At 42.4% G+C, this 18,333-nt stretch overlaps 3 protein-coding genes across 3 annotated transcripts; 2 read left to right on the forward strand and 1 right to left on the reverse strand.

Moving 5' to 3' along the window:
* On the reverse strand, positions 1-5,568 carry dtx3 (deltex E3 ubiquitin ligase 3). The gene is made up of 5 exons (XM_047569909.1): positions 5,073-5,568; positions 4,827-4,867; positions 3,535-4,337; positions 2,197-2,414; positions 1-1,944 (listed from the first exon to the last, which is right to left on the reverse strand). The coding sequence occupies exons 2-5, from the start codon at positions 4,837-4,839 to the stop codon at positions 1,869-1,871; spliced, it is 1,110 nt and encodes a 369-aa protein (XP_047425865.1). The 5' UTR covers positions 4,840-4,867; positions 5,073-5,568; the 3' UTR covers positions 1-1,868.
* A 3,558-nt stretch (positions 5,569-9,126) lies between these two features.
* On the forward strand, positions 9,127-12,617 carry ptges3a (prostaglandin E synthase 3a (cytosolic)). Its single transcript, XM_047612068.1, has 8 exons — positions 9,127-9,295; positions 10,071-10,184; positions 10,343-10,412; positions 10,497-10,595; positions 10,852-10,941; positions 11,027-11,083; positions 11,204-11,231; positions 11,650-12,617. Coding segments are annotated over exons 1-8 (480 nt in total). The 5' UTR covers positions 9,127-9,293; the 3' UTR covers positions 11,670-12,617.
* A 2,009-nt stretch (positions 12,618-14,626) lies between these two features.
* Positions 14,627-18,280, forward strand: mipa (major intrinsic protein of lens fiber a). Its single transcript, XM_047579827.1, has 4 exons — positions 14,627-15,332; positions 15,462-15,626; positions 15,741-15,821; positions 15,931-18,280. The coding sequence occupies exons 1-4, from the start codon at positions 14,973-14,975 to the stop codon at positions 16,114-16,116; spliced, it is 792 nt and encodes a 263-aa protein (XP_047435783.1). The 5' UTR covers positions 14,627-14,972; the 3' UTR covers positions 16,117-18,280.
* Positions 18,281-18,333: the final 53 nt, after the last annotated feature.

Consider the following 18,333-nt stretch of genomic DNA (forward strand, 5'->3'; position numbering starts at 1 on the left):
CAAACATAACTTTTTATTCAAGTATTAAAATGTAAAGCACATTTCTGAATATCAACAAAGTACGAATCAACACAATTAGAAAAGCAAAACTCAAAGTTTTCCTTAACAATCAATTTGTAGCATGTGTACTCTCTCCCACTATCAGTTCCCCTGGCTTCTCCTCAACCATGTAATGCATAGAAATGTTTGCACAGTAGCTTTAGTAAACTACAATCCTGTGTCCCAAAAATATATCAGTTGGTCCCTTAACTAAAATACAAAGGGCATGGAAACATAGTACTGGATGTGTGGATTAGACCGGTTACTAGACGAGCACATTCACACCTAAGGGTTTATCAGTGGGTTCTCTGGGGTTTTCAGCATTTGTCCTACGAGGATGTTCATGGGGGAGAGGCAAATTTAACACATCAGAAAACATATTTTTATGATTTGTGTGGGATTTGTACTAAAAGCCAGGTGGCGAAGCTACAAACATAATGCTGTTGAACTATCAAATAACACTAAAATAAGCCCAAACTTCTTACCATTCATTGGAAACATCATGCTTAATTATTATTATTATTTTTTTTTTATCAAAAGTGAATATAAGAAAGGCACAACAAAATGAGATCACTATCCCACCCTAAATCAGGTCAATTGTTCCTGCAACATTTTATTTTTTCCAACCGTCTATTGTGGTTTTCCTATTTCAATACACAAATTTACAACTCATTTTCAATGAGAACATAAGCAGGCAGGTCTCCCAGTCTGACAGGGACAGAAGCATAGATATTTAAAGAGCTTTTGTGCCTTTGATTTGGTTTAAGTGGTCTATATGCCCTTCATATTTGACATCGTCATAAATCTGGTAATCAGAGGAGCACATTACTTACATTTGAGGTAATGGGCTTAACTCCTGGGAGACATCTTGATATAACAGGAGTGACCAACGGGAGAAAAAAAAAAAAACAGTGGGAAGTATGCTTTAAAAAAAGTGCTGCAATGAGACATCGTTTGACATTCATTCTATTTAAGTAAAAAGAGGACGAGGTGGTGGAGATCACGCACAAATGTTCTAAGCGATTGACATCAACTTGAAGCCAGCGAGCTAATAGCTGATGGCTGCACAAACCTGTTTGCCCCGGGCACTCTTTACAGAGAGAGAGAGAGGAAGCAAAAAACAAAAAAACACCACTCCTACTTTACTGGAAAAAAAAACAAAACAAAACAAAAAAAAAAAAACAGACTCCCTTACCAAAGTGCCTGTGAGTGCTTTAGATTGCAATAACTTCAGAAAATGAATTCTGTTTATAGAAGCAGTGCTATTCTGCCATATGTACCGAGTACTGCTCATTAAACAGGTCATTAGTAACAATGAAATCAGAGTCTTACTCAAATCTTTCTGGGGGGATATAACCAAGGATGTGTGCTTGTAACAAATAAAGAAGACTCCCCAGAATAGAAACAAACACTGATAGAACATAAACTGTCTTCATAACATTAAACCTAGATTTCCTAAATAATATATGAGTACCATGAATTCCAACATGCCACAATGCTCTAAATAAGTGGATCAGATATCAGTCCTATTGCCACCAGTGACAGTTAGAGGATAGAAGAATGCACCGCACTCAAAGCATTGTCTTCCACGTGTACCGCTGGAATAACTCTGGAGGAAAATGGGAATAAAAAAAAAAACTGAGGAACAACTGGAGTGATATGGGCTCTGCTGCAGCATAAGATGCCTATCTGCTGAGGTCTTTGTCTTCAGTCATCTTAAAAGGGACGGGCAGTCTCAGAGCACAACCCGGAGCTGAGTCATGCCCACTGCAAGGACACTCGGAAAGTCCTACAAAGTCCTGGAAGAAAATTGGTCGTTTTCATGCCCGTCAGTCCGCCGTGATGCCTTTCTCTCTGAGCTCTTCTGTCACTCGCACCAAGTAAGTGGGGTCTGGATAGCCAAAACTGCAAGAAGAAATAGAAATCCATCACTGCACCTGTATGAGCGCGAGCAGCGATAGTGCCACTTAGCCAAGGACATCAGCTGATAGCATTTGCTTGTCAGGAACACGGATTAGATCTGTCAGTCATTACTGAGCACTTTTCTCAGCATCCACATCTCTTAGCAGAATTGCACTGCGGAGTATTACTCAAACACATCTCACAAAGCATTCGCTTCCAACAAAAAACAAAAAACAAAAAAAAAACGGGACATACCAGCGCGGCCCACCCCATATTGAGGTTTTGTGGTGAATGTCATTCCAGGTGATGACGTTTTGCATGCCCGTTGTCATGGAGGTACCGATGGTAAAGATAAGGCGCTGTTCGAAGGCCCGGCGCAGCAGGCCCAGCACTCGGTTCCCCTCGGGGCTGTCAGGGAGGTAGGCCACACGGTCTGTTCCTGGGTACCGAACCCCCGGGTTGGGATGTTCTGGCTGTCGGTAACGTAACAGTTAAAACAGGATCAGTTTTTACGACGGCGTAAATAACTCTGCCATGATTGCGTTGCTACAGTCGCGTTGTGAATTTTCAGTGCATTATGTAGAGGCATTTGTCGGTGTGCCATTCATTTTGTTTTGGAATACATCTGTATATGCTGCTGTTTCTTTAATCCAACACAAATTTCAGGAAAAAAAAATAAATAAACACAACCTTGAAACCTGAGGTCATGAACAAATATAGCTCACACCTGCCTGCAGTCTATCCCCTGGGAGGAGGAACTCGACTAATTTTACTCCAAAGGGTCAGTTTATTTGTCAGGGGAAGCACAACTATAACAACTGTTCAAATTAGCTTCTGCCAAGAGGAGGTTTCCTCAAGTCTGGGACACAAAACCCTTAATGATGTCATCACATTTTATCTCTGCTTTGGCTTGAAGACTACACAGTCATAACAGACCGGTCTCATGGGGTTTGGAAAGCCCCTTACCTCTACAAAGAGAGCTAAAAAAGATACCAGTGGTTACGTAAAAGTAAACAGGATGCTGCGCTTTTAGTATTTGACCTATAAAATGGAGCAAATGTCACTGAAGCTGCAACACTGAGACACCGGTGAAGGCCTAGTGGTTAGGAGAAGAAGCTTTGATATCATAAGGTTTCTAGCCCCTGTGACGTGCACAGTGTACAACACACGGCTGTGTGAACAGATGAATGGTTCAATTTCCCATTGAGGGACAAATATAGCCGCTCAAATTCACAAATGCAGGCTTGTTCTGCAGCTTTTTAACATTAAATAATTTTTATTTTTTTTAAAATAGTATTTTGACTTTTTAACTCAAGAGGAAACAGGTTCAGATTCAGATCAGTTTGATGTATTGGCATTGATGTATTTCTCTCAGGAAACTGAGTGTTGGAGGTGACACGATAGTTAAGTAGACAGAAGCCAGGGGTCAAGCGGTGTCTCCATTTACATATTAGAAGTAGATTATATGTAGATTCTATCTCCTAGATGTACAATATTTTAATGGTCTGTACTATTTATTGTAAAGTGAATTGAAATACACCTGCAGATGATTATGAGTAGTGACTACGCTAAGTCCGTGTTCAGTCTACTCACCGCCTGCAGGCCAGGAGAGAAGCTGTAGATGATGCAGATACATCCATAGCCTTCATGGCCAGGAAGCTCCAGATCAGGATCTCTTTCTACAATCATTGAACCATTGGCAGGCTGGTTCCCAATCAGCTGGCCATACACTAGTCGACATACAGGACACGCTTTCTTCACCTTAAAGGCCTGGTCCAGGCAAGAGCGACAGAAGGAATGGCCACATTTCTCCAAGGTAGTCTTCTCCACTATGTCTCCCATGCAGATTGAGCACGTATTATTGTCCTCTCCCTCGCTCTGGGAAGCCAGGTTGGAGTCCATGTCCTTCCTCTGGGCGGCCTCATGGAGCATGGCGCAGGCCTCCTCGTCAGCAGGCTTCCTGAACCTCTGCTGCTGCCTCTGCGAGCGCCGAGGCAGAGGAGGTGGAGGCTGGAGCCGGCTCCCCTCTCCGTTCGGCTCCAGGACTCCCACACAGGGCAGCAGAGCCCTCTTCCTCTTGGATCCCCCCTCCTGTTTGCTCATCTCTTTGCGGGCACAACGGCATAAGTCAATGAAGGCCTTTCGCGTCTCACTGGAGATGGATCCATCCATCACCCCGGCTCCGGCGCTCCTGGAGCCCTCCACCGGCTGCAGCCGCACGGCACAGCAGCCCCCCCTCTCTCCTCGCCTAATGATACCAGCGCTCATCCCCTGCTTGTGCTGGAAGTCAATGAGCCAGGGCCGCCCAGCTGCAGCCAGGTAATCCCATACCGCCTGTGAAACCAGCACCTCATCACTGCCCTGGCCAGCACGCACACTCATCTCATCAGAGGAAACTGCACAGAGAGTCACACAAAAGTCATCAGTGTTTGAACAGGGATCCAAACAAACACATCGTTTGCAGCTGAATGTGTGAATGACTGTATATAAATCTAGTTTGTACAAGTTGCCCTTTAAGGTGATGCACAAACCTATATTGCAATTTTAAAATTCAGCATGTGGAATCAGACATGGCTACCAGAGTATTGTTTTGTTTCTGCTGACTTTATACAACACCCCTGACAAACGCACTGATCATTTCTGCAGATTATCAAAGCATGACAAAGTAAAAGGAGTCTACACTGGCTCCCGTGTGCAGTGGCCGCAGCATGTCAATGAAATACACAACAGGCAGTAACGCGGCATTGCTGAGGACGTATCAGCTGTTCAGAAATTCAGACTGTAAACAAAGGAAACTAAGCCCCTGTCATGCGCGCAAAACATGAACGCCCGGTGACAGATGCATGCAAACACAAGAGTGACACTTGTTTCGGCTGAAGGATTACCTTGTGATCCCATAAATTCCTTCAATGGCGAATAAAGCGTCCTGTTGAACAGAAAAAGAGAGGAAGAAAGGCTGAAGGAGTGGAACAAACGTTATCTCAGCCGCTCGCCGACATTCAGACTGAGCCATTCTCCGCAGCAGCGAAGGGACATTCACGGATTTGTCGACATTAGCTTAGCCTTCGGTATAATTGTCGTCAACGTTTCTGCGTCGATACAGTGTCGATTACGTCGATAGGCTACCTCACCCTTTGCCGTAGCTCGTCGCTGCCTGTCGGGAATCTGTGGCTGGATTAAAGCGCACTGAGCTCCATCGGAGGAGGCCTCTGTTTCTGACGTGCTGCTGCAGTTTATCGGCGGACAATTAGTCTCTTGTAGTCAGGACATGGTATCGGAAGGTATTCCCAGCTCATATCTCTGTAGGTTTTTAACAGATCTCCCCTGGCCCTGGCAAATGCCATCCAAACCCTGCGCCGCCGCCTCCTCCTCCTCCTCCACCTTCTCAGTCTCTCCCGTGTTCGCCTTCCTCGTACGTCCTTGGGCTAGGCGTAACGCAGAGTAAACAGCGATTGTAGTCACTCTTCTTATCTAACTGTGTGACTGCTGTCTCCCCTCTGATAATCTGCCCCTCCGTTCCATTGCGCCTCCAAGACCGCGTCTTTTCCGACGGCTGGACGGCAGCAAACACAGCCGTCAATAAGAGGACTTAAAACCTTCCTACAAAATGTGAGCAGGAAGTTCGTCACTGAGCTGACATGATTAGCTGATGATGGTGCGTGTGTGTGCGTGCGTGTGTGTGCGCGCGCGCGTGTGTTGTGAATCACACTTTTGTCGTGATTAATGTTTTCACAAACAATAGTGGAGCCTACACGCCGTTTACAGAAGACCCACTCATGAAACAATTAAAGCCGTCTATTACAATAAACTGACAGTGTGTGATGTTGACACGTTGACAGGCTGAGTGTGGAAGAGCGTCTTTAAGATGCTGGTAAACTACTTCTCATGTAATGTCACAGTTAAAATGTTGCGGATTATCAGTCAAACCGTGCATGTTGTAGATGTGCACACGGTAATGTTAATGTTAAGCAAATAACACTAATGTTGCACATTTATATAAATAAATAACATACATATTGGAGACAATGGAGTCAAAACTATTCTATTCATATTGTATCTGACAGAATTTATAAACCATTATGAGCATTTGGTGAAAATCCACCTGCATTGCACAATGATTTACGTGGATCATTGAACTAGAAATTAATATAATCCAGTCTTTTGTTTACATTTATGCCAGACTTTCTGCAGTGTATGTGTCACCTCTATAAGGGGCATCATTACAATCAGGGCAACAAACAAGTATAAACAACTGGACCAAACTATTGTTAATGTCCCGGTTTCGAATCACAATGTAGCTGCAGAAAGTTCTACTATTATAATGATGATGATCTTGGATAGAGAAATTGAAATAATAAATATATACAGATTGAGTGTAGAGCACTTAGTTGAGTTCAATAAAGTTCTATAACACACAAGGGTGTCATTAGCGAAACTGACTGAATAAATCCGTAAGATTGAACCTTTAACATTATTCAGTAAGTGATGGTGAAGCATAGCTTTTCTTTTGCATTTCATCTCCCCTCTTCCAAAAAACAGACTTTGAGTTATTCAGTGTACTGTCGCTCACAATGGTCAAGCTGGTCAACATCCAGCACAAACTGATAAAAATTGTAGACAAATCATTTTTGTCACGAACCCACTCATCTTAACTGTCATGTGCTCTCTTGGTCAGCTGCCAGCTCCATACTGGTAATTCTGCCTCTCGGCCTGCCTCCTCTCTCGTCCAAGTCCAACTGAATCATCTCCCAAAATTACATCGGCTAGAGCCTCCACCATTGGCCTAAAGTCATCTGTCAGTTTTTTCATGGGATTCGCTGCTGCCTGGGTGCTTTGGCTCCCAAATCAAAAACATTTGAAGTCAAACGCCATAGCAGCAGGTGCATCTGATAAACTTCGTTCCTACGGGGACATAATCTGATCAAGTTCAGCTTCACTTTGATTTTAAAGCCAATAGCAATGCCAGAGAGGCATCTGTTGATAAGCAGGCAGAGAGGCAAGCTGTGAAGGGAGATACTTTGGCTTCGACCACTGAATATGTGCTCATTTCTGTTGAAAAAATAACCACAAGCTAACATCCTGTGCCATTTTGTTTCATCATCTCCAAGCACAGAACCGCTCTTAGTCTTCTGCTATCTCAGGACAGGAGTCAGCTCATCTTCTAAAAGTCAGCTATTTTTTTTATAATTTTTTTTTTTGTTGGTGACGCTGGGACTCATATTACTCATATTAAATACTGTTGTCTCATATGTCCCACTGGACCTTAGGGCCATTTATGAATCCCTTGAACACCCCCACGGTTATGGTGGACCACAAATAGGGGCCTTCATAAATTTGATGGTGAAATAAGTTAGGCTAATTGGTAGTTTTAGAATTTTTATGTGTATATAATTGTATCTTTCTGTGAAGATGATACACATTCATTTGAGGAGAAAAGATAAAGCCAGTGTCAAATATTTTTAAGTGAAAGTAAAGTGACACAAACTCAGTGTGTGTGTTTGGGACAGCATCATGATCTTCTCTTCACTTTATCATTGGTTTAGTTCCACTTACTGCACAGTATAATTCACATGCATAATTTCACATATTCAACATAAACCCACTTCAAGGCTAAACTGAAGTGTTAGATTTGGCTGGGCTTGTGTACTATGGTTAAGTAGCTTGCTAGTAATTGATTCCCAATAGCCTGCATACACTGCAAAAAAAAAAAAAAAATCACTGTTACAATCACCCAAAATCATTCTAATTCTAAAAACCAAACAAATTTTAGGAAGACTTCATGCAAGTTCACGTTTCCATCAAAGGTTTGTTCAGCTGTGACATTTCTAACTATGATGAAAACGAGCTGAAGCTTCTCTTCTCTGTCTCGCTGTCTTCCTCTTCTAACAGACCATTGTGATTGTTTCATGGGCGGAATCTGCAGAATATTCTTCACATGCACAAACCGATCTGCGAGTGATAGCACTGAAAACACATTTTAAGTACTTTAAGCATGCTGGTGAGAAGCATACATACATGTATTTAACTAAAATCTACAAGATATAATTCAGGGTAATTTACATTGGTATTTTACTTAGATTTTCCATTTCACACATTTAAATTTATAGTTACACACTAGGCCAGGTCAACACCCTGCACTGTTGTTCATGCTGGGAACGGCTGCTGCCATCAAGAAGTGTCATTGCTATGGAGTGAAGGTGGCCTGGCCTGGTTTAGGTGAGTGGTACACGTGTTAACAACATAAGCACGAATGCCAGATCCAAAAGTTTCCCAGCAGAACACTGAATTGTCACAAGATGGTCAAATTTATTTACCTCTCCTGTCAGTTGTTTTAATATTATGGCTGATTGCTGTATGTGTAAGTTGAGCACCAAAAGGGAGAAAAGTGCTGTACAAATACATTCATCCTAAGTGATTCAACTAAAAGTGACCAGAATTTGAGATCTGATCACTAACTCATTTGCGTGTGTTCTCTGAGCTGCTGTAAACACACAGTGTGTCCTGGCTGTAAGAGATGTGTGTTCTTTATTAGTGCTGATATATTTTGTCCTTGTAGCTGTTAACTAACAAAAAAGAATCAACAAATTAAAGGACTGAATATGAGCAGGCTGTGTGTAATTTTGTCAGCAATGTGTTCATGTTGATGTATGCAAAGTATGCGTATTTAACATGCTGCATTTTCTCAATAAAGTGTGTTTACATGTAGTAGTAGAGATTTTTCTTTTGTTGCTGCAAAAGCAGTGCTGAGGTGACATCACTCTGCATAAGGACACTTCTAGGGTAAGACCTATAATTAGAGCTTCATGTGGGTCTCTAAAGTAGCTAATGTCAGGTCAGAGATTAATAACTTAACATGTCAGTGAAGGAGAGACACAATTTACTCCTGTCAGTGGTTTTAATGTTGTGGCTAATCGGTGTAATCTTAATACATTTAGAATATATTACTTTATGATATAATATGTTACTTTATGATATAATATGTTACTTTATGATTAATAATTAATAATAATATATTATTTTATTTATTAATATATTACTTCATGATCATCTAAGTATCAGTAGTACAGTGTGACTGGAGGTAGGGGGCGCTCTTGAGCCGCCCTGGAACACATAGCACGGTCCCTTCTAGAATCCCGTCTTCCCCCCACCCTCTGCTCAGGCGGGTAAAACTGTTCTCGCGAGAACCACAAAAACACACGATAATTATAGAGACACCAGCGCTGAGTTAACTGTTTAGGTCTCAGACAGTCATCTTTTTTTAATTTTTTTGCCGGGCACTACTGCTAGGTAACTGTTATTACCTAATATCGTGGGCTGACGAAGGAGTTCAGTTGCTACAGTGAACAGTGAAAATGTAAGTTGGCTTTACTCTGCAGCCGTTAAGTCCCGGTAGTGTGGTAGAATGCTAACATTAGCCAACATAGCTAGCACACGAGTTAGCGGCAACGGTCAGCTACTAAAAGGCGCAGTTGACTACACCGACGTATAACTTTCCAACATCTAAATATAAATTGGCAGCATCTTGTCGAAAAGTCGTAGCGTTATCTGGCTTTGTTTACGTGCCTCACACAATGTCGGTACCGGTTAGCTAGCAGGCTAATGTCAACCAAGATGACAGGGGAAGGGTTAGCACTAATAAAAGCTCGGAAGATCTCATTTTAGGCTAGCACAGGCTAGCCCCACGCTTGTCCGTGATATTAAAATGATATGCCTCCTTAATGTGCGTCACAACTAACGTTAAATAACTATAGCTTATTGTTAAAGTTGTATTATTAAACTCTCCTTCAAAGTAAAGACTTAATCTTTGCTACTATCGCTTTTATTGGCATGTCCACTCTTTGTATCACTACCTTTTTCTCGGATAAACTATCCTTAGGAAAATAAACGATGGATAATTTAGAGGATTTCATGCTAAATTTGAATGAATGAATGAATGACGCCCATGACAACATGACTAAAACGTGACCTCAAATGTACTGCGCCCTAAACACGTGGGTAGAGCAGAATAACCGCCCCGATGTTAACAAGCGGTGCAGGGTACTCCTTGAATCTCATTAGCATAGGCTGAAGCACGCATTATATTGTGTTATCTTAGTGTCACTTATGTCTCTTTTCTTTTCTGTCATTAGGCAGCCCGCAACAGCTAAGTGGTATGACAGGAGAGACTCTGTTTTTGTAGATTTCTGCGTGGAGGACAGTAGAGATGTCCAAGTAAAGTTTGATTCGTCAAAATTTCATTTCAGGTGGGTTTATATGATATTTTTGCTCACACGCACATTGTCCCACATGCATCTTTAGGAGAAGATGAGCCTCTTCTTTCTCTGATTTTCCTCTTCCTCTGCGGTATAGTTGGTCAACAGATTTATGGGAATAACTGACCTCCTCTTGTTTCATCTGACAGCTGTGTTAGTGGAACAGATAATATCAAACACCAGAATACAGTGGACCTTTTCGGGGACATAGACCCCAAAGTAAGTTTGTCACCTGCAGATGTAGATGCAGTTCTGTTGTGCAAGTCATTCTTCCAGATATTAAATTCTCTATGTAATACACAGGAATCCAAACACAGGCGCACTGACAGGTCTGTGCTGTGCTGTTTAAGAAAAGCAGAGGTTGGGAAGTCATGGCCCCGCCTTACCAAAGACAAGACGAAGGTAAGTTTCATTCTTATTAATACAAAAATATATATTATAAAATACTGGCAATATAATCGCCATGAATCTGACAATACATCTCTGCAAGCTCTTGTACTAATAAGTATCACACCATCCAACCATGTCTTGGTCAAGACAGATTAACAATTTTAGACGTAAGAATAGTGATAGTGATCTAGCTTAACTGCCACCAAATATCACCATTAAAACATTGGAATGCAGCCTTGTTGAAAAACTTGAATCCATCTTTTCTTAGTGCAACTGGCTGAGTGTGGATTTCAATAACTGGAAAGACTGGGAAGATGACTCGGATGAGGACTTGTCAAGTTTTGACAAATTCTCAGAGGTAACCTTGTCGAACAAACACAGTGCTTAATGCAGCTAAGTTCAGATTTACTGACGTGTTGATCATTTCCTGTGCATTTCTGCAGATGATGAACAGCATGGGTGGGGATGATCTACCTGATTTAGATGGTGCAGAAGAGGAGGTATAACAATTCTTTATCATTGTCCAGACAGCCTTTTTGTTTCTATAAATTTGAAATATTGGTAAGATAAGTAAAGTATGAAGATTTATAATTCTTGATTCTGACTTGTTTGTTTCACAGCATGACTCAGCAGACAGCGACGATGAAAGTAAGTACTGTTCTAAAAGAGTTGTCTTGTCATTTGTAATCCATATTCATTATAAGACCAAAGGGGACATTAGTCATAATACAGAGCAGTGCATAAAGGCAGATGACTAACTCACTCGAATAAGTCATAAAATATGTGGGGGAATGGTTATATCTGTGTATGTTATTGTGAGATGATGTTAAAGTTTTAATAACTTGAAGAAAACTATAAATAAATCTATTAAATCAATTTAATTAAGGGGTGGCTAATGGTTGGTACATCACAATGGTTCTATGTTGATATTGGTTTAAGTAAGGCTAACCTTTATTCAGTAATGGTCATTTGTTTTTATGAGTTCATAGGTAACTGAGCTGATGATAGCTGTTGAAGTATAATCACATGGTCTCATCATGTTTTTTTTTTTTTCTTTCCTTTCCAGAAATGCCTGACCTTGAGTAGACGAAAAAAAAGGATGCCACCTCAGTAGTTAACAAAGCCTGTTCTAAGTCGGTTGAAGAGACACTAGAAAAGAGTTGGCAGCCATGCTTGAGAAGAAGCTAATCTCTCTACGCAGTTTCCAAAGCGCAACCCCCTCGTGGGGACGACAAGGAGTGACTGTTGGATACAGACATGCGACATACAGTGCTGTGCTTTGCTGTTTTGTTCTGCATGGACAATTCTGTTCAAATGAAAATGTTATTGTTCATTGACTTAAATGACTGTAATGGGATGTGCTGACGTCTTACACCCGTTTTCATTTTTTTGCGATGTCAGGTTATGTATTGAATGTTGTGATTTCTAATGAAAAAAAAAACTCAAAATGCCTATTTTCAAAAAAGTAGATTTTTTTAATGACAGATTTTCCCCTTTAATGTTTATATGTAATTTGCACTTATTTTGTTTTATTTAAAAAGCAGGAGTTCTGCTTGAAATGGGTTTTCCAATGTATGCCAATATCTGCAGATATTTAACAGTATTTTTTTTCTTTAAAGACATATTTCAGCATTTAAAATAAACGTACGCTTGTGCAATTTACAGCTTATGTTGAGATTACAGCAGTGGAGTGATACAAACTTTGCATATAGCCGTGCCCCTTTGCAAAGGTGCGTTTGTTTGTCTATGCCAGTATACAAACCATAACACATTGTAGCAGGCACAACGATGATTTTTCTTCCATATGCATACTGAGGTGATGGCAGAAATCCTATGTCTACCAAGAGCTACCCAAATAGTTAAAAAAAATAATAAAAAAAATACAGGTTAAATGTTTATCATATACACCAGAAATATCCTTTGGAAGCTTGTGTGTTTGAGTCGACACGTGTTGAACACTTTTGCGTTTGTCTTATGCTGTTTGAGTTTGGGTATACATTTCTAATAAACTTAATCATTTAAAAAAAAAAAAAAGGGTGTCACCAGAATGTTCTTCCCGTACTGACAAAGTCATTGAGATGAAGCAAATATGAGGCAAATCACATCATAGTTCACATTAAAATACTATTTTATTTATTTATTGCTGAGCTGCAGTAGGGCAATAGTAACATCAATTTGACTTAGTATCTAATTCTAATATAAAGTACATCAAGTAGAGTCCCATTAAGAACCAGTAAGAGGGGAGGAACAGCTGCAGCAACTGGCAGCTCTTCAAATGTTCATGTATGGGCGTGTGACTAGAGAACTGAAAACGAATCCATCCTTTAACCGTTCTCCATGAACGTCATTCTGTGACCACTGTGTCGTCCTGTCTACTTCACAGCGCTACATTCTGTCTACTTCTCTCTACATGGGGGATTTCAGGGGGTTCCCATTTCTGTTCTTTAGCACGGGCGTTCAAAAAGGGAAACAGCAGCCTGAAATTCCCTGATGCTGCAAATTTACACTGAAAATTATTTGGCATTTTGCTGTTTCATTTTCCAAACCGTGGCAACTTGGACATGTGAACTTCCCACTCAGTCATAGAAGAGTTCTCATTATCTCATGCTCATCTATTATTAAAATCAGCCACAGATGTTTGTGTTTGCGGTCTGTGGTGCTTGAAATGTTATGTCATTGGATAATTTGAAGGAAGTTGATCCTCTTTTTCAGATATGTTCCTAACTTCTGCAGTTCATGTTTTCACCACAGTGTGGAGTGTGTAGCCCGGAGCTTCTAATCCAGTGTGAGGTTTTGGGTGGCTACGTGTTCTGTCTGTGTCAGCAGTCTGTACCCAGGGAACAGGAAAACACAATGCAAACACCTTTTCAGCACCCTGTCCCTATAAAACTAAACTGTGGGCTTAAATCCACAATAGGCGGCTTAAGGAGTCACAAGAAGAGCATAATGCCCGTTACAATGGGGATGCGACAACTAGCAAATGAATGAACTGTCAGGATCAGAGCAAAACTCGTTTATTCTACCTCTAAAGTTGTTTTCTCCAGGGAAAACTCCTCTGTCCATAAAATGAAAAACAGAACTGAAAAAGTGTTACACACTTTGAAACATAAAATGCATTGTTTATGCACTGATTTGACCACCGCAAAACAATCCTGGAACACTTACAAGCACATATGTTCATTTCGCATGGAAAAAAAAAGGGAACTTGCAGATTGATTCAACAGTGACAGACAAACAGATCATAGAAACTAGCAGAAACTGTTACTGCCAGCGTTTTGGTTTCCATGCATGAATGGGGGAAAGTAGTGAGCTCAGCATAATCCTTTCATAGCACTGCGGCCGTCCCTTTCGGCTGCCCTGGTCAGCATGATGCTCCACTGCAGACGCTCAATGCCAGGCCTGCTCTCCCCTCTGCCTCTCCAACTGTGGATTTTCCACCGCTTTATCCGACCTGAGCCTCCAAAACCAGCCCACCGAGCACAATGTGAAAAGCTCTGCCTAGTCAGTTCTGCTGCAACGAAACAAATTTGTACCAATTCAGATCGCGAGTGGAGAAATTGAGAAATTTCCTGTGCTTCATTGACCAGTAGCAGTAAATCAGAGGGGGCAATAACAGTTCAATGAATTTATACTAATAAAAATAAAAATGTCAAAATTACTGTAAACCAAGCCCAAGTCTACTACAGTCCACAGTCTCTCACTGTTAGTATTTTTGTGAATGACACTTTCTCTGACTGTTGGAGGTACTTAGGTGCTTGATCTGTGTCTCCTCTAGTACAACGAGAGTTGTGGCTAAGCCACATCATGAGTGACGTGTTTCTCAGTTCCACTTTGATTAGTTCCTCTAAAACGTGCAACTTGTAGGCCCAGGGTCAGCGCAGCAACGAGCAGGGGGAGGTCAAGGCAGGAGAAGGGTTAAATGACCCTGTTTTGATTTGTAGTATTGTGTCCCCCCCGACCCCTCCCCTGAGCTCTGTGGCACCGCTGTGGCCCTGGCGTGTTATAAAAAGGCCTCCGAGCTCCCCCTGCTCTGGTAAAGAGGCTGAATGTCTGCAGGACATGCTTAACGTTCGTCTACCCGTGTTCTGCTACTAGCAACCTGCGGGGTTGGCACATAGATGCACAGAGACTGGCTTACTGCTCCTCTCGGGAGCTCTCTATGACAGAAACCAGAAGGCAGAGCAGCAGATTATTCACAACTACATGAGATTTGCATGTTGAGCAGTTTATGTGTTGTTGCATCTAGCTTTAGAAAGGCAGTTTCTGTTTCAGGGCAAGTTGTTGTCCCTTGCTCTGTGTTTTTGGTCTCAGACTAGCTCATTAGTTAGCTGTTCAGTTGACTTTTCATCCCTCCACTGTTTTGAAGTTGCCTTTTGAACTTTTGCCATCATGTGGGAGTTCAGATCCATGTCTTTCTGGCGGGCGGTGTTCGCCGAGTTCTACGGCACCATGTTCTTTGTGTTCTTTGGGCTGGGGGCAGCCCTCCGCTGGACCACCGGGCCCCACAATGTCCTTCACGTTGCCTTTTGCTTTGGGCTGGCGGCCGCCACCCTCATCCAGTCCATCGGCCACATTAGCGGAGGACACATCAACCCAGCCGTTACCTTTGCCTACCTGATCGGCTCTCAGATGTCCGTGTTCCGTGCTTTCTTCTACATCGTCGCCCAGTGTCTCGGAGCTCTGGCTGGTGCTGCTGTCCTCTACGGTGTCACACCTAACAATATGAGGGGAAACTTGGCACTGAACACGGTAAGTCCTGTCCCCGGCACACTCATATTACTGCAGCCATCACACTGACTCAGTCTGCTGTCTTCCTGCGTGTCTGGTTTGAACTCATGCGCTCACATTACGTGACTTCCCGTCCTTCTCCTGTCCCAGCTGCAGCCAGGCATCAGCCTGGGCATGGCCACCACAATAGAGGTCTTCCTCACCCTCCAGCTTGTCGTCTGCATCTTTGCCGTGACGGATGAGAGGCGCAATGGACGCCTGGGTTCTGCCGCTCTGGCCATCGGCTTCTCTGTGCTCATGGGGCATCTTCTTGGGGTAAGGAAGAACTCAGGGTATAGAAATTTAATTCTAGGTTTATGCAAATACCTCAGCATCACTTCACGCATACACAGCTGTCTACAACTCTCTACCTGTGTCTTTATTACTTAGATGTACTACACTGGAGCAGGAATGAACCCAGCAAGATCCTTTGCCCCGGCTGTCATGGTCAGGAATTTCATCAACCACTGGGTGAGACGATTAAATCTGTCGATTTATTTATTTTTTTTACTTTGAATTGTTGTGGTACTGTGATGTAGTCAGACTCAACAACACATGCCTACTTTTCTGTTGATGGCAGGTCTACTGGGTGGGTCCTATGATCGGCGGTGCCATGGGAGCCCTGCTGTACGACTTCATGCTGTTCCCCCGCATGCGCGGCCTCTCCGAGAGGCTCGCCACACTGAAGGGCACCCGGCCCCCAGAGGCGGAGGGTCAGCAGGAGACCAGGGGAGAGCCCATCGAGCTCAAGACTCAGGCCCTATAAGCCTGGAGCAGAAGATTGGCTTCCTGACCCCCATCCCCTCTCCTGTGACACCTCACTCTGCACCCTCAGTTCCCGGTCCATCCTCAGCCCACACACTGTTTTTGCACACATACCTCTTCCCCCACCTTCACGCATGCTAACACACACCCCGAACACCTTTGTCATCCTCGTTCTGTATCCAGAACTGGACCTGCTGAATCACAGTGAAAGGGCACCCACCGCCCTGACCATCTTTCCCGATGTCACCTCGACCTTCGTTCTCCTCTCACCCCTTGGAGTGCAGGACAAAGATGGAGGGTTAGAAGAAGACTTGCCACTGAAGGAAGCACCCTGTGCCCTGTGGTGTTGGGAGTCGGTCGCTTCTGACTGACCAGGTGGCTTTAACTGCTCAGGACAGGGGCCGCTATATCTATCTTTCCTTTTCCTTTCTCTCTCTTTCTGTTTTTCTGCCTATTTTGTAGTCTGCTAGGAGTGAAGCTACAGTAGAGCAGTGGACTTCTGCATGCTTTTCCATTTTGATCCAGTGTGATCTCGCCCTTTGTTTGTTTTGTTTCATGAACTTTGGGTAAATTGCATGTGGTTAATTGTACCTTACCAGTATTTATTTGGCTTCTATTTTTTTTAGCTGTTTGTGTGTGTGTGTGTGTGTGTTTGTGTGTGTGTGTGACAGGAAGAATGAGAGGGAGTGCATTCATGTCTGCGTGCATGCGTATGCTTGTGTGCTTGTTTTAACAGATGATTTTTTTTCTTCAATTTTCAATGCCACAATCCTGTCTGTATTGTGAGTTTTTTTTCTGATTTTCATGCAAGCTTATTTAGGGAAGGATGCTGCCTTTTCCTCACAACCTCACTGAAAAGTTTAATACACAAGTTCTACAATTTTTGTGTTTAGAGTGGTTACATTTTTATATGAGATGAAAAAAAAAAAATAAGACACACGTTTGAGTTACATCTCAAAGCCAAACTCAAACAGACTGTGTCTCATTTAGTGAAGCTCACAAGCACATTCATAAGTATCGTAAGACAGCCACCCCTCCCTCCCCCCCAAAAAAGAAAATCGTACTAAACTATCTGATTTTTTCTGAGTTCAGTGATCAATCCGGTTACAATTGTAAATACGTAAACCAAAATCAGTGGGAAATGTGCAGGGTTTAACTTTGTCCTGAACACTTTCGAGCAGCGCTTACCACAGATTAATGTACAGGTGTGTAACAGTTGGTTTGCTTTTACTTTTGCGTGCATGCCATGGAAAAAACAAAGAGAGAGCAAACCTGACAAGCCGTCACGAGAAACAGGCGTTTTCCACTTGAATTGTGTTGTTTGACATGACTGAATGGTCTCTGTACATGAACTCGAGGTTAGAAATGAAAGGGTGCATGAGTTGTGGTGGCTTCTTGCTGGTGTTAGCTAGCAAACACCTGGGGCCCTCTCTTTTCTGCACGGAGCTCGGCGGGAGCTCTCCGGGAGTGGGATGTTTTCTCCTTCTCCCTCTTTGATATTCGGAAAAGAGAGGAGGTCATCGCGAGGCGTCTGAAATCTTCGGTGTGTTTGTTACGGGGGTGGTAGATGTGCGCCTTTATTTTAATCCAGTCTACACAAAAGAGAATGAACTTTGAAGCTGAACTGGCCCGTGTCCCCTCTCTCTTCCATCCCGCTTTCGTTCACCCTACCTCCTCCCTTTGTTTACGAGGCAGCCATATTGTTCTGCTCTAATGAGGGGACATCTACAGCTGCTGGGATGGAGGGAAGGGGGCATTTCACCACCAACATGTTAGCTGATTCTCTTTCTGCTTTCACATTTTTTATTTTTTTTTTCAGTGTGATTTCCCTGACAGTGGTTGAGTAGAATTTACATTTTAATGACCTGTTGAAATTAGATTTTCTAATGGAAAAGCTTTGTGATGTACAGTGTAAAGTTTCTTCTTCTTCTTTTTTTTTTTTTTTTTTTTAAATGATTGTTGAAACTGGATGGATAGGAAATATAATTTGGTAGTCGTGCGATGTCTCCTCTATGGCTGATGGGTTGTGGAAGTGATTGTGTTAAGACACCAATATGCTTTCATTCACTGGACAGCCTTCATGGAAACAGGCATGCCTTCCCAGTCAAAATGCCACAGATTCATAATTTTTATATGTATAAAAAAAAAAAAAAATCTGAAAATTCTTCAAGTTTCCAAATGATTTTTTTAATTATTATTTTGTCTGTTTTCTTTTAGA

This window comes from Mugil cephalus, chromosome 1 (assembly GCF_022458985.1).
Source record: "Mugil cephalus isolate CIBA_MC_2020 chromosome 1, CIBA_Mcephalus_1.1, whole genome shotgun sequence".
Lineage (NCBI taxonomy): Eukaryota > Metazoa > Chordata > Actinopteri > Mugiliformes > Mugilidae > Mugil > Mugil cephalus.

Bases quoted from the DNA above. Each gene is read 5' to 3' on its own strand.
- mipa (XM_047579827.1), top strand. From the start codon at position 14,973: ATGTGGGAGTTCAGATCCATGTCTTTCTGGCGGGCGGTGTTCGCCGAG. The intron at 15,333-15,461 runs GTAAGTCCTGTC...CTCCTGTCCCAG, and splicing joins GAAACTTGGCACTGAACACG to CTGCAGCCAGGCATCAGCCT. The intron at 15,822-15,930 runs GTGAGACGATTA...TGTTGATGGCAG, and splicing joins GGAATTTCATCAACCACTGG to GTCTACTGGGTGGGTCCTAT.
- dtx3 (XM_047569909.1), bottom strand. The intron at 2,415-3,534 runs GTGAGTAGACTG...CGTTACCGACAG, and splicing joins TCTCTCCTGGCCTGCAGGCG to CCAGAACATCCCAACCCGGG. The intron at 1,945-2,196 runs GTATGTCCCGTT...TTCTTCTTGCAG, and splicing joins ATATGGGGTGGGCCGCGCTG to TTTTGGCTATCCAGACCCCA.
- ptges3a (XM_047612068.1), top strand. The intron at 11,084-11,203 runs GTATAACAATTC...TTTGTTTCACAG, and splicing joins TAGATGGTGCAGAAGAGGAG to CATGACTCAGCAGACAGCGA. The intron at 11,232-11,649 runs GTAAGTACTGTT...TTTCCTTTCCAG, and splicing joins AGCAGACAGCGACGATGAAA to AAATGCCTGACCTTGAGTAG.